Source organism: Coffea arabica, chromosome 11e (assembly GCF_036785885.1).
Source record: "Coffea arabica cultivar ET-39 chromosome 11e, Coffea Arabica ET-39 HiFi, whole genome shotgun sequence".
NCBI lineage: Eukaryota > Viridiplantae > Streptophyta > Magnoliopsida > Gentianales > Rubiaceae > Coffea > Coffea arabica.
The window spans coordinates 18,284,628-18,300,946 of NC_092331.1; the positions used below are offsets into that span (position 1 = coordinate 18,284,628).

Genomic DNA, 16,319 nt, shown 5'->3' on the forward strand with positions numbered 1-16,319 from the left:
GGTTGTGGCGTTCTTCTAACTATACTTTTGGTTCACTAAATTTGCTAGTCGTGGGTTAAGGAATCTCCTTAGTTCGTGACTTGTGATTCTAGCAGGGTCAAGGTTCTGCAAATCCACTCAACTTGGTGTTCGTCTAGATCCATCGCACATCAGTTGGTATCCAGAGCTAGTCGACGGCATCAAGTATATCCTGTTGAGGTTCTTTGTTTTTCTCCTTGTCTTTTCTTCGTAAGTTTTCTAGTATTTTCTTCAAATCTGGTCGTGTCTCTCTTTGTGTCAAGTCCGATTATTTTTACAAAAAAAATTATGTCCGCCTTTGTTTGTTCTTTGTTTTCTTTTGCTTCGCGTCCACCTCGTGCATTACTTGTTGTGTGATTCTGTCTTGAAACCTGCCTTCAAGTGTAACCGAGTTGTGTGCCTTGCATATTCTGTTTGAATATTAAAAAAAAAAACAAAATATTTGCGACGACTAGGGTTTTCACTTGCAATTAGGATTTCCTTGGGCGCAAGTTTCTTGCCAAATCTGTCCAAACTTTAGTTTATTCCACCAAGTTGTTTTCATTAATTTTCTAAACTGATTTTTGTGGTTAAACTTGTTTGGGGTTGGAATCTTGAAGAGAGACTACAATAATCTAGAGTTTCTTGAGTTTCTTGAAACTAATCTTGAAGTCTTGAAACTTTGATACATGTCTTGATAGTTATTGGAGGATTGAAGGAGAACATTGGGTTGACATTAAATTCTGGAATTTTACCGAAGAACAGCCGAGTAATTGTGTGTTTTTAGAGTCAAAAAAAAAAAGAGAGAAAAGGCATTCGGGTAGCAAACCACAAAGGAGGAAGCCGCACTTTTATTTGCCAATCCTGTCTTGTTGCAATTGTTCCAACAAACCAGAAAATTACATCTAGAAAAGCATACTCAAAAGTTTTGACCAACCTCCTCGTGAAAATCTTGCACACCTTGAGTCTTGATCACTTGTATCACCCGTTGAGATTTTTGAGGATCTTGCCCATCTTGATTCTTGAAGAATTGCACTTCCCTACGTATAAACAGTTTCTTGTACGTCCTTGCATCCATACGGGGCTTTCTTGGCTTAGGAGTAAACCTCTTGGGAGTTTCTTGAGCAGGCCACTTGGGGTATTCTTGGGTGACGTTGCTTGTGTCATCTTGTGAAGCCATTGATTAGCACCAAGCGTCGAAACTGTCCTTGTGTGGAGCAAAGAGGGAAGGGCCGAATTGTTGTTCTTGAGGGAGAGTAAGGGACGAAAATTTTGGGGAGGCAAGGGTCGGCTTTAAGAAGAGGTAATTCTGGAAAATTTTGGGGTTAGGAAGCTACCAAATCTGGGAAAATTTTTAGGAAATTCCAGCCGACTTTGAGGGGAATTTAAGAAGAGGGAATTCTGGAAAATTTTTGGGAATAGGAAGTTACCAAATCTGGGAAAAAATTAAGGAGGTCCTATCCGACTTTTGGAAATTTCCAAAGAGGTTCTACACCTAACTTGGTTCCAAAAAAATCAATTAGGAAGTTAAGTAAACACTTGGGAAACTCCATCATTGTACTTGGACATTTTTTACATCAATTTTTTCGCTCCATTCCTTATCGAATTCATTACTTGAGCTTTCCGTTTCTACTCTTGCTTCTTGTTTCTTTGGTACAATTGGATACTATTTGCTTAAGGTTTGATTGGACTTTTTGCGAAATATTCTGATTTCTTAAAAGGAAACAATCAAGTGGTTTAAGAAGTGAATTGGTGAGAGCATTAGAGTGACATAAGCGTGCAAACACGAGAGGAGTGAAACACTTAAGGGAGCAAGTGAGGCATTTTTCTACTAACAATTTGTCAAGTTTTGCAGGTTTCACCATGTTTCAGGAAAATGAACTTACCCTTGCTCAATTATCACTTAAAATGGATAATATGTGGAAGGACATGCAGAGGAGATTTGACCAAAGGCTGGAAACAATCCATGAGCAAATTGATCAACTAAGTTCATCTAGGGTTTCTTCTAGGAAATCTAGGGAAAAATCCACCCTGGGGGAATCTAGTGACTCCAATGCCGATTCGGAACATGAGGCATACAAGCAAAGAAGACCAAAGCGAAACACAAGAGCAATCGGTGATTCCATCAAGGGGAATCAAGGGGATTATGATGAAGATTCCTCCTTTCCAAGGCAAATCTGATCCGGATACATACCTTGAATGGGAGAGTCGAGTGGAGCTAGTATTCGATTGTAATGACTACACCGATGCACAAAAATTGAGACTTGCCGTAGTAGAATTCACCGACTATGCCATAGTTTGGTGGGAGCAAGTGGTTATAAGCAGGAGAAGGTGTGGTGAACTACCTATAACCACTTGGACTGAGCTCAAGAGGCTTATGAAGAAGCGATTTGTACCAAGTCACTACCATAGAGACTTGTACCAAAAACTTCAAACCTTGACGCAAGGTCAACGCTCAGTTGAGGACTACTACAAGAACATGGAAATCTCCATGTTGAGAGTTGATATTCAAGAAGATAGAGAGGCTACAATGGCAAGATTTCTCAATGGTCTGAGGGTTGAAATAGCCGATCAACTGGAGCTTCAATACTATGTGGAGGTAGAAGATATGGTGGAGAAGGCTATCAAGATTGAGCAAAGGCTCAAGAGGAGGGGTACAACCAGAAATTATAACTCTCATCCACAAACATTTAGTCGACCATACCAGCCTAGAAGGGAAGAGAGAGGTTCGAATGCTTGGACCACTCCAAACCCGAAGCAAGATCAAGGGTCAAGCTCACGGCCACCTTTTACCAAAACCGACCCCAAGGTTGTTTCAAAGCCAACAATTGAAACTTCAAAACCTAGAAATCGTGACACCAACTGTTGGAGGTGTCAAGGAGTTGGGCATATTGCAAGCCAATGCCCAAACCCAAGGACCATGCTTGTCCTACCAAATGGCGACATTATCACTGACGATGAAGAAGAGGATTACAAGGACATGCCTCCCTTGGTTGAAGAAGAAAATGAGATAGAGGAAGTTCCAACTCAAGACAAAGTTGGATTGGTAGCAAGAAGGGCACTAGCTACTCAAGCTAGTAAAGATGAGTTTCAACGTGACAACATTTTTTACACTAGGTGCCATGTAACCAACAAGGTATGCAGCTTGGTGATTGACCCCAGAAGTTGCACTAATGTTGCTAGTGCATTGATGGTGGAGAAACTAAACTTGCCAACTAGTGAGCACCCCCGTCCCTACAAGCTTCAGTGGTTAAACAACAGTGGAGAGGTACGTGCTCATAAACAAGTTTTGGTTACTTTTCGCATTGGTAGGTATGAAGATGATGTTATGTGTGATGTAGTACCAATGCAAGCTGCACATATACTCTTAGGTCGTCCTTGGCAATTTGACAAAAGAGTCACTTTTGATGGTTTCTTGAACAAATACTCTTTCATGCATAATTGTAAAAAGATTACACTTGCACCTCTTACACCTCAACAAGTGCATGAGAATCAAGTTAGTCTACAAAAAGAGTATGACTTGCATGCTACCACCAAGAAGGACCCCGCCAAAGCTAAGAAATTAGTGTTGGCCGACCCTTCTTCAAGCAAGTTGGATCACTCTCATTCGGCCTTAGAGCCCACACATGAGAAAAAAAACCAGCATGCTTGCCAAAGTGAAGGACGTGAGAAAGGCCTTGCATTCTAATCAGGTTTTATTTATTTTATTTGGCAAGGAATCCTTACTCACAAATGTTCTTGATGCTTCTTTGCCTAGTATTATTACTAACCTCTTACAGGAGTATCAAGACGTCTTTCCTGAGGATATACCTACTGGTTTGCCTCCATTAAGGGGAATTGAACATCAAATTGATTTCATTCCTGGATCTTCCCTCCCAAACAAGGCACCTTATAGGACTAATCCTGAGGAAACCAAGGAGCAACAACGAAAAGTGGAGGAGTTGCTTAGTAAGGGCTGGATTTACGAGAGTCTAAGCCCCTGTGCTGTACCAGTTCTACTTGTTCCAAAGAAAGATGGAGGATGGAGAATGTGCACTGATTGTAGGGCAATTAATGCCATCACGGTAAAGTACCGCCATCCCATTCCTCGTTTGGATGACATGCTTGATGAATTACATGGTGCTATCATTTTTACTAAGATTGATTTGAAAAGTGGTTACCATCAAATTCGAATGAAAGAAGGAGATGAATGGAAAACTGCATTTAAAACAAAACATGGTCTTTATGAGTGGTTGGTCATGCCTTTTGGGCTAACCAATGCACCAAGTACTTTTATGAGACTCATGAATTATGTTTTACGCTCTTTCATTGGTAAATTTGTGGTCGTTTATTTTGGTGACATCTTGATCTATACTAAGAATCTAGATGAGCATGTTGTGCATTTACAAATGGTCCTAGATGCACTTCACAAGGCGAGCCTCTACGCTAACCTTAAGAAGTGTACATTTGGCACCAATCAATTGGTTTTCCTAGGCTATGTTGTAAGTGAGCAGGGAATTCATGTTGATCAAGAAAAGGTGAAGGCTATTAGTGAATGGCCAACCCCTACCAATGTAAGTGAGGTGAGAAATTTCCATGGCTTGGCAAGTTTCTATAGGCGTTTTGTCAAGGATTTTAGCACAATTGCTGCCCCACTTACGTCAATTGTGAAGAAAGATGTGCAATTTCATTGGGGAGAGGAACAAGCTAAGTCTTTCCAATTACTTAAACACAAGCTCACACATGCACCTGTCCTTAGTTTACCTAATTTTGATAAAGCTTTTGAAGTAGAGTGTGATGCCTCTGGTATAGGTATTGGAGCTGTTTTACTTCAAGAGGGCCGCCCAGTTGCATACTTTAGCGAGAAGTTGAATGGAGCTGCTCTAAACTACTCAACCTATGATAAGGAACTAATGGCCTTAGTGCGAGCTCTACAAACATGGCAACATTACCTTCGCCCTCGTGAGTTTGTCTTGCACACAGATCATGAGTCGCTCAAGCATATCAAGTCCCAAGACAAGTTGAGTAAGCGACATGCACGATGGATTACCTTCATTGACAGTTTTACCTTTGTGATCAAATACAAGACAGGTAAGACGAATGTAGTGGCCGATGCACTCTCGCGAAGGCACACCCTTATCACTACATTAGATGCTAAGTTGCTTGGTTTTGAATTCCTTAAAGAACTTTATGCAACTGACTCAGATTTTGGTGAGATTTTTTCCTTCTTGCCACGACACTCTCGTGAGCATTATTTCATCTCTCAGGGGTTCTTATACTACAAAGACAAGCTGTGCATTCCTAAGAGTTCCATGCGCACACTCCTAGTAAGAGAATCTCATGGAGGAGGGCTAATGGGACACTTCGGCATTGCCAAGACCTTAATGATTCTCCAAGAACATTTCTTCTGGCCACGCATGAGGAGTGACGTGGAACGACACATTGAAAGGTGCGTGACTTGTCACCAAGCAAAATCAAAGGTACACCCTTATGGTCTCTATAAACCTTTGCCAATTCCACATGAACCATGGGTTGATCTGTCAATGGATTTTGTGCTTGGACTACCTAGGACTAGAAAAGGACATGATTCAATCTATGTGGTAGTCGACCGCTTCTCCAAAATGGCCCATTTTATTCCTTGTCTTAAAACAGATGATGCTAAGCATGTTGCAGATTTATTCTTTCGTGAGATAGTTAGATTACATGGCATGCCACGCACTATTGTTTCTGATAAGGACGCCAAATTCCTTAGCTATTTTTGGAAAACTTTGTGGTGTAAACTGGGTACTAAATTGCTATTTTCTACTTCTAGCCACCCACAAACTGATGGTCAAACCGAAGTGGTTAATAGGACTTTATCTACCCTATTGCGTGCAATCATTAAAAAGAACATTAAATCTTGGGAAGATTGCTTACCACATGTGGAATTTGCATACAATCGCACTGTTCATTCTGCTACCCATTATTCGCCGTTTGAAATTGTGTATGGCTTTAACCCTCTCACACCTTTAGATTTAACTCCTTTACCTGTTCATGAGAGAGTTAACTTGGATGGTAAGAACAAAGCTGCATATGTACGTGAGTTACACACTAAGGTGCGCGCCAACATCGAGAAGCGTACACTTCAATACATCCAAAGTGCCAACAAGGGGCGCCGCAAGATGGTCTTTGAGCCTGGCGATTGGGTATGGATACACATGCGCAAAGAGAGGTTCCCAGTCAAAAGGCGTAGTAAGCTACTTCCACGGGGAGATAGTCCATTCCAAGTCCTGGAGCGTATAAATGACAATGCCTACAAACTTGAGCTTCCAGGTGAGTATGGGGTACATGCTACTTTTAATGTATCTGACTTGAGTCCTTTTCATGCAGACGATGAGTTTGATTTGAGGACAAATCGCCTTCAAGAGGAGGGGACTAATGAGGAGGGGCTCAAGACTGCTCAAACTTCTAGTGCTCAGGTCATGCAAATACCCAGTGGTCCAATTACAAGAGCGCGTGCTAGGAGAATTCAAGAATCGCTTCAAGCTCTTGTCTGCACAATTCAAGAACGAGTTGGTGATGACTTGAGGACCATTGAAGGATTACATAATGGAGAAACTACTCTATACACTTTCCTTCAAATGGAAGAACCAAGTGAAGACTAGTTCACGGAGTACTAGCTTGTTAATTAGGGTTTTAGTTACCATTATTAGTTATTTGTTAGCATTAATAATTTCGGTCAATTTTTACTTCACTTTGGCCGAATTCAGAGTCTTAAAATTAGTCAATTAGTTGTTAAATATTTTCACCCTTAATGAAGGGCAAGGTCGTCCATTGGACATTCTAGGGTTTGAGTCCTGTAAGGCTATATATAGCCTAGGTTTTCATTCATTAAGGTACAATTGAGATTTTAGGTTTTCGTCAGTTTATTCACTCTCTCTTGCATCAAGAGAATTTCCTTTGAATACTTGAGAATTAATCTCAAGTTGTTCATCGAACTTATAAATCAAGTAGTCTCCTTGGTTTTGGCGTTCTTCTAACTATACTTTTGGTTCACTAAATTTGCTAGTCGTGGGTTAAGGAATCTCCTTAGTTCATGACTTGTGATTCTAGCAGGGTCAAGGTTCCGCAAATCCACTCAACTTGGTGTTCGTCTAGATCCGTCGCACATCATACAAGTTCATACAACACAAGCACGAACATGCAAGCCGAATCTCTGAATCAGGGATTGCACTTTTCCAACTTCAAGTGGCAATCCAAAGCATTAAGTACACCTAGCTTAGCGTATCTCCAATTCGATACATGACATAAGTAACATTAGACATTACAAACCGCAAAGCGTAGTCATAGTATTCATTTACATCCATAAGAAAGTCTAAGTAAATTGTAAAGCTCTCAATTCCAGAACCTGTCAAGGAAAACAAATATACACGGTGAGCCAATAGCTCGTGAGGCCAAGAAACACACATGCACGCACATTATCCAAGTAGAACAATAAGGTTCAAGTAATTTACAATTCAAGCGAGACAAGTAAACAGAAACAATTCAAGGATATAGGAGCTCTCAGGAGCTATTTTCCACTTGCTTCGCCACGGCTCGATCTGATACCCCCTCACGATGACCCTCCGTCATCCGGGTGGGTATTATATCCGTTGAAACTTCACTTATTACTTCCTCCAGCCAACATTCCACCCTCTCGGATCCGTAACCAAACACGCACGAAAAGGGCGATACTCGTTGAGTATGCCGTACGAGACCTCAAGAGATCAAGTTTTGATTTTTGAACACGCACGAAAAGGGCGATACTCTACGAGTATGCCGAACAAGATCTCAAAAGATCAAGTTATGTTTTGTTGTTCCCTTGGCTTATCAAACTTCTCGACCAAGCCCATGCCGGCTCGAGTTGCAAGATTGGCTAAGAGAATTTGGGCGTCCCCATAAGTCGAGGAGTTTCACTCCACCCGACAACACGTCACGCACGACACGCACGGCAAGCACAACACGCACGACAACACGACATGTACACGAAAACGGGTATATTTTAGCCGACGAGGTTCACTCAAATCGACTTCGAAAACCAAGTTAATACAAGTAAAGTTCAAGTAAAGGAGAGCGAGTGCGATAAAGTACACACTCGTCCCATCAAGTGATATTCACGTATATAAGCAGGTAAAACACGACAAGTCATGCACTTGACACTCACAATTCAAGAGTAATTGAGCGAGAGAATCGTTAGTTGTCCTCTCCGGGATTCTCTTCAAGACTAGCTTGAGCACCTGAAGCAATTGACAAGTATTTTTCACTCATAATCACACATTAATCAAGGAAGGAGTTACACTCATCTAGACTTGTCACTACCTCAAATCAAGAACCTTAGCCACTAAAAATAAAGGTTCAAAAGTGAGGTTTTATTAACACAAGGAAAAATAATTTCGTTCATGGAATCAAGTTTAAAGTGACCAATTATCATCAAGAAGGAATAACGGGTTTTCAAAATTTCATTTTCTAAGAAATCGGCAAATTTCAGCTTTGCACGTCAAACTTAGAAAAATCAAATCTTGTATTCAGTAGTCCAAAATTGGAAAACTTGGTACAGTTGGAAACTACTTCCAAAGTACTAAAAGTTCCTAGAATACACCTTTCTAAGATTCCACATGGAAAACATTAAAAAATAAGCTCAAAATCTCTGTTTTAGTTCATAAGGCAGATTTAAGTTGATTTTTGGTCAACTTTGAAAATTCGGAAAAATTCACTTGTTTGGAAATAGCTTTTGAAATATATAAATCTATTAGTGTTGTAATCCAAGAGTATAACAAAACAAACGGAACGAGAAACGGAGTTTTGAATATTAAGATATGGCAACTCAAAGTTACCAAGATTCCCTTGTGAAACATGGGTTTTTTTTTTTTTTTCAAACTCGAGTCATGAACTTTGGTAATTTATTTGACCCATGGAACGGCCTCGGAATAACACCACAATTAGCAGTATAATACTACCCTATAAGGGTTGTCCCTCTACCAAATTTCATAGGAAAGTATGCGCGGGAAGTCACTTAACAAAATCATTCAAGTTTCCAAAATTTTAAGGCAAAGCTGCCTTGAATATGAAAATTTCCTTTTCTAAACTTTTGACCCAGGAAAATCCTCTAAACATGGTTCATTTGCATAGAAAAGGTTTAAGGGTCATCCCAGAACAACATTTGTGGTGATTAACACCAAGAGATTTAATTTGCAAGTCTACACCGAGCCTTGCATCAAATCTGTCTAAAAATCAGGGTTTTCAAGGACAGAGCAGGTTTCCTATTTTGATCATAGATCACTCAAATTAACTCGCAATTTGGCATGGTTTATGGCGTTGGAAAAAACATTCATGGAGCTATAATTTCACAGAAAACATCATTTTGAAATTCGGCACACAACTAGCTCGAATTCGAGCCACAAGTTGCAGCCTCAGCATTTCGTTCTTGTAAAACAGAGAAACAGATAGTCATCATTAAATGGTTGGTTCGGCTCACACACATGGAACCAGAACATACATTTTACACCGTTGGAAAGGCTGGGATATCTAGTTTCAAATGCTGCTGACGGCACTCGATTTCGACATCGGAGCACAGAGTTATGGCCGAAATACGAAAGCTGGTCAGAGCATTACGAAAACAGTTTTCAAGATTTACTAGCTTCACGAAATTGATCCAATTGACCCACCAAACTTCAATATTTTTAAATGAAACTTTGTACACCATATCTTCAACATATAAGCATGATATACAAGTCATGAAACCCTCAAAATTTTGCAAAAAGGGGTGCGATTGAAACAGGGAAAATCTAAACATTTTTGAACTATGCATCCCTTGAAGTCTAGACTAGCTAGATATCATTAATCTAGCTATTTAAGTACTAAACTAGCATTATGTCCATCATCAATCATTAATCCAAGGGTGGGAGTTCATAGAGCCCACCATCAAAATTTTCCAACCATCATTTACCAGAACAATTGCAAAATTTCAGTTTCACTCCCTCGGCTTTCACAAAAAATTTCCAGCAGCTAATTGGTCATAAACCCAACTTTTCCTTCGGTTAATTCATGGTATTAGGTGCTCAGAATTAACATGCAAATACTTAACTAGCTAATCAACATTTCTTGTTCAAAAATCAGATTCGGTCAACAACAAAATCATCCACAATTTCCAGAAATTGTTCAGCTTTTTCACAATTAAGCTTGCATGCACAGATTTCATTTCCTTTTTATTTTTCTGGTGTAGTCCGACCAATATACTACATGCAGAGCTTAATCATCCTATTTTTCTTTTTTAGTTAGTCAAACACAGAACTAAGCTCAAGTTATCACGGTTGAACCAATTAGAAGCTGCAATTCCAGATTAACTCTCGGCAATGCCATTTCCTTCAACAATCAGATTTTTTTTTTTCCTCTTATTCAAATCACCATCCGAACCCTCAAACCTCACATGCAAGTCCATAGCTACCTTGATTTACCTCTGATCAACTAGTTTTAGTCCTGAAATTACCTCAACTTGAAGCTCACTCACGCGACAGGAGAGCTGTCAAATTTTTCTCCTCTTGGCTCGCGCAAGGACTGGGATGCTGGTCTGATCTTGGTTGCGGGGTTGCAGCTGTGGTGGTGTTGTGGTTGGAGATGGTCACAGCTGGTTGAGGTTGCAGAGTGAAGCTCCCGGTGGTGATGAAGCTCGCACTCTCCCTCTTGCTCTCTTTCTCTCCCGGTCAGTCCAATGTTGCAGGTCGCGCACAGCTCTTCTTGGTCGATGATTACAAGATGGCAGCTCACAAGGTTCTCTCTCTCATTTACTCTCGGTCTAAGGCAGAGGAAGAGGTGAGATGTTGTTGTGAATTAGAGGTGAGGTAGTGGAGTGAAGATGGGTGCTGAAGTAAAGATGAACCGTGGGTGGAAGTGGTTGAGTGCTTGAGAAGAATGAATCCGGCAGAAATGGGATTGGTGGATTTAAAGGTTGGCCAATGAAGCATGGAGGGTTGCATGGTTATTTCGAGATGGTGGAGGGCCATTTTAGTCTTTTCACGTCTCCTCCTAATATCCACTTAAACCCTCATTTCTAATCTAGTTCCAACATTTACCCCAAATGAAATTTGAATGTTTAACCATATACTAATCTTGTGAAAGTTCGATTATCGAAATTTTAACGTCCTAAGTATACTTGGTGTACTTGTAACGATTTTGTCTACAATTATCAACCTCATCTTAATACTAAGGTTCCTATTAACATTTTGACATTTTTAACGATTAAAGCTAACTATCGGCATTTAACGAATTAATTGTTACGTCAATGAAATAATCTTCCTTAGAAATATTCTTTTATCTTAACAGAAAATCAAGTGGTTTAATATTGTTGCTCCATAATATTATTTATCGCATAAAAAAATTGTTTAAGAAGGTAAAGATAGTTTTCTATTGGTTTCTAACTAACATGGAAAATCAACATTTAATCTTTGTACATGTTAGGCATTTACATGCTTCCAAACGAGTGTTTTTCCATGTTTATTTTATTATTTATTTTCATAACAATAATTCTAACTAGTACTAATATTTAATGGTGTAGGTGATACAATTTGCAAAGGTATTGCCGGTTTATTTGTTAACGAAAAGAAATAATTAAACATGTATTTTAATAAATAAAAGAAAATGGATCATGTATCAAATTTTAAATAAGGAATAAAATTTTCAAGCTCTCACTCGAAATTCTTGCAGTTATTCTTAGGTAAATCAGGATATTTCTAAATTCTTGATTTTTATGAAAATTCAATTAGGCTTTTAATTTGACCACTTATTTGTTATATGTAATTTCTCGAATCGATTATTTACTCCAGTCGCGTGTTTACTATTTTCACTTAACGGGCCTTCAGAAATTAAATTTCGAAACGAATCGCTTTAAAAAATATAACTAAGCTATGGATACATTTAATTAGGCCAAAAAAATTAGAAAATAATAATCGGAGAAATCGGGTGAGTAAATACTTATTTTAGCCAGTAAAATAAATAAAATAAACAAAATTTTCGGGTCCTCACAACCTACCCTCCTTAAAGAGAATTTCGTCCTCGAAATTCATACCTTTCTGAAATTTGTGGTGTGATCATGTCATATGTTCGTTCATACGTCACTGGTCGGTTCCTCCTTCCATTGGCTTGTCGAGGGACAGTTCCATTTCCCACTTATTTCTTATAACATTCCACCATACTCGAGCCGGTCCTTCAAGTTGGAACACAGCAGAATTTACTTCTCTCTCCTCGGAATAATCTAGTGCATCAAATATATTTCTTATATTTTCCAACCAACTCTCAGCTATATCGGGGTTTGGACCCCCAGAAAATTTAGAAGGGAAAAAAACTTTTGAAATCTCTCTAAAGCCCTATCCTCTCCTATTTCTTGGTTTCCAAGTTGGTTCATTTGTCCAATTTCCTGGCCTCGTTGGGGTACCAATCGCTCTAATATGTCTGTCATGCGAGTCAAAACTAACCCAATTTGGTTTTCTACCCCAACCCTAGGTTCAGCGTTTCGGTCGGCGGTAGATTCTCTATCTCCTCCTTGATTTCGAGGTCGTCTGGGTTGACGCCCACGTCGTCGTCTCCCAACTTCCATTCTCACAACTAATCTATACATATATGTGTAAATGGCTCACTAAACCAAAATTATCTATGCACACGTGTATTTAACAATTTTCAAAATGAACAATACAACTATATCCACAGATAACATTTTCACAAATGACACATTCACAGTTAACATAGAATTTAAACTAGTCTCAATTAAGTTGCATGCCATTACAAAATTAAAGTTAATCAGGTCATAATACAAGTTGAAATCAAAGGTCACTTATCCAAAGTTTAAAAATCTTTAGCAAGCCAGCCAATAACTAGAGTACATTCATCTCCAAGAATAACCAACCTTGGAATTTCTAGTTAAAGCCTCAAGTCCCATGTTCAAACTCAGAGAATATGTACAACTGGCTCACTTAAGCGTCAAGTGGGAACCAAGTCAATTCGCACTAGGACTGGCCATCTCCAGATGCAAATCAACTCAATCACCACTATTCCTCAAAGAAAATTTCACAAAAGGTCTCACTCAAGCAATCGATCCAAGATTCACATTCAATTTCATGCATATACTTACAAAGATTACAAGCCTAGAGGATATCTCGAATCTTATGATTTACCCAGTCAAATTCGATCTTATAGATATCAACCAGTACCAATGTTCAAGAACTCAACTATCACTTTTCAAATCAATTCTCACACAATTCTCTTCAGTTTCTTACAATATAAGAAACCCTAGTGTGCAAACCCACTTAAAACAAACACTTCAATATTACTCAATCAATCATCAGGTATTAAGATCACATTCCACTTACTAAACAATCAAACTCCACAGTCCGGCATCCTATGCTTAAAGCCTAAGATACACTACAAAGATCTAGAGCCTAAGCTCTGATACCACCTGTGACGGCCACACTTCTCCCCAAGGCGAACCAAGGGGTATCTGCGGGACGCCTGCCCAGCTCTCGCCAGGACTCACGCAAGAAATCTAGCCAAAACCTTTCCGAAGAATAACCTAATCTATTACAATATCGCTTTCCTCCAAAATGGTCAATAACCAAACCACATTAACTTCAGAGATAATAGCATTTCAATATAGCCAATCGTCGACTCTTAAGAACCTTACGCGTTACAACCCAAGTCTAAAGTCATACCATCCCAAACATACAAGTTCATACAACACAAATACGAACATGCAAGCCGAATCTCTGAATCAGGGATTGCACTTTTCCAACTTCAAGTGGTAATCCAAAGCATTAAGTACACCTAACTTAACGTATCTCCAATCCGATACATGACATAAGTAACATTAGACATTACAAATCGCAAAGCGAAGTCATAGTATTCATTTACATCCATAAGAAAGTCTAAGTAAATTGTAAAGCTCTCAATTCCAGAACCTGTCAAGGAAAACAAATATACACGGTGAGCCAATAGCTCGTGAGGCCAAGAAAACACACATGCACGCACGTTATCCAAGTAGAACAATAAGGTTCAAGTAATTTACAATTCAAACGAGACAAGTAAACAGAAATAATTCAAGGATATAGGAGCTCTCAGGAGCTATTTTTCACTTGCTTCGCCACGGCTCGATCTGATACTCCCTCACGATGACCCTCCGTCATCCGGGTGGGTATTATATCCGTAGAAACTTCACTTATTACTTCCTCCGGCCAACATTCCACCCTCTCGGATCCGTAACCAAACACGCACGAAAAGGGCGATACTCGTTGAGTATGCCGTACGAGACCTCAAGAGATCAAGTTTTGATTTTTGAACACGCACGAAAAGGGCGATACTCCACGAGTATGCCGAACAAGATCTCAAAAGATCAAGTTATGTTTTGTTGTTCCCTTGGCTTATCAAACTTCTCGACCAACCCCATGCCGGCTCGAGTTGCAAGATTGGCTAAGAGAATTTGGGCGTCCCCATAAGTCGAGGAGTTTCACTCCACCCGACAACACGTCACGCACGACACGCACGGCAAGCACAACACGCACGACAACACGACATGTACACGAAAACGGGTATATTTTAGCCGACGAGGTTCACTCAAATCGACTTCGAAAACCAAGTTAATACAAGTAAAGTTCAAGTAAAGGAGAGCGAGTGCGATAAAGTACACACTCGTCCCATCAAGTGATATTCACGTATATAAGCAGGTAAAACACGACAAGTCATGCACTTGACACTCACAATTCAAGAGTAATTGAGCGAGAGAATCGTTAGTTGTCCTCTCCGGGATTCTCTTCAAGACTAGCTTGAGCACCTGAAGCAATTGACAAGTATTTTTCACTCATAATCACACATTAATCAAGGAAGGAGTTACACTCATCTAGACTTGTCACTACCTCAAATCAAGAACCTTAGCCACTAAAAATAAAGGTTCAAAAGTGAGGTTTTATTAACACAAGGAAAAATAATTTCGTTCATGGAATCAAGTTTAAAGTGACCAATTATCATCAAGAAGGAATAACGGGTTTTCAAAATTTCATTTTCTAAGAAATCGGCAAATTTCAGCTTTGCACGTCAAACTTAGAAAAATCAAATCTTGTATTCAGTAGTCCAAAATTGGAAAACTTGGTACAGTTGGAAACTACTTCCAAAGTACTAAAAGTTCCTAGAATACACCTTTCTAAGATTCCACATGGAAAACATTCAAAAATAAGCTCAAAATCTCTGTTTTAGTTCATAAGGCAGATTTAAGTTGATTTTTGGTCAACTTTGAAAATTCGGAAAAATTCACTTGTTTGGAAATAGCTTTTGAAATATATAAATCTATTAGTGTTGTAATCCAAGAGTATAACAAAACAAACGGAACGAGAAACGGAGTTTTGAATATTAAGATATGGCAACTCAAAGTTACCAAGATTCCCTTGTGAAACATGGGTTTTTTTTTTTTTTTCAAACTCGAGTCATGAACTTTGGTAATTTATTTGACCCATGGAACGGCCTCGGAATAACACCACAATTAGCAGTATAATACTACCCTATAAGGGTTGTCCCTCTACCAAATTTCATAGGAAAGTATGCGCGGGAAGTCACTTAACAAAATCATTCAAGTTTCCAAAATTTTAAGGCAAAGCTGCCTTGAATATGAAAATTTCCTTTTCTAAACTTTTGACCCAGGAAAATCCTCTAAACATGGTTCATTTGCATAGAAAAGGTTTAAGGGTCATCCCAGAACAACATTTGTGGTGATTAACACCAAGAGATTTAATTTGCAAGTCTACACCGAGCCTTGCATCAAATCTGTCTAAAAATCAGGGTTTTCAAGGACAGAGCAGGTTTCCTATTTTGATCATAGATCACTCAAATTAACTCGCAATTTGGCATGGTTTATGGCGTTGGAAAAAACATTCATGGAGCTATAATTTCACAGAAAACATCATTTTGAAATTCGGCACACAACTAGCTCGAATTCGAGCCACAAGTTGCAGCCTCAGCATTTCGTTCTTGTAAAACAGAGAAACAGATAGTCATCATTAAATGGTTGGTTCGGCTCACACACATGGAACCAGAACATACATTTTACACCGTTGGAAAGGCTGGGATATCTAGTTTCAAATGCTGCTGACGGCACTCGATTTCGACATCGGAGCACAGAGTTATGGCCGAAATACGAAAGCTGGTCAGAGCATTACGAAAACAGTTTTCAAGATTTACTAGCTTCACGAAATTGATCCAATTGACCCACCAAACTTCAATATTTTTAAATGAAACTTTGTACACCATATCTTCAACATATAAGCATGATATACAAGTCATGAAACCCTCAAAAT

General features: G+C 39.3%; 1 protein-coding gene across 1 annotated transcript; it reads left to right on the forward strand.

The window, feature by feature from the left end:
• Positions 1–2,065: 2,065 nt before the first annotated feature.
• On the forward strand, positions 2,066–6,620 carry LOC140021191 (uncharacterized). Its single transcript, XM_072071958.1, has 4 exons — positions 2,066–3,265; positions 3,777–4,086; positions 4,789–5,760; positions 5,989–6,620. The coding sequence occupies exons 1-4, from the start codon at positions 2,066–2,068 to the stop codon at positions 6,618–6,620; spliced, it is 3,114 nt and encodes a 1,037-aa protein (XP_071928059.1).
• The last annotated feature ends 9,699 nt before the right edge of the window (positions 6,621–16,319 follow it).

Coding starts and splice junctions, on each gene's coding strand:
- LOC140021191 (XM_072071958.1), top strand. CDS start 2,066: ATGAGGCATACAAGCAAAGAAGACCAAAGCGAAACACAAGAGCAATCG. Junction 3,266..3,776: donor GGTTAAACAACAGTGGAGAG/GTACGTGCTCAT, acceptor AACCTCTTACAG/GAGTATCAAGACGTCTTTCC. Junction 4,087..4,788: donor GTACCGCCATCCCATTCCTC/GTTTGGATGACA, acceptor CCTCTGGTATAG/GTATTGGAGCTGTTTTACTT.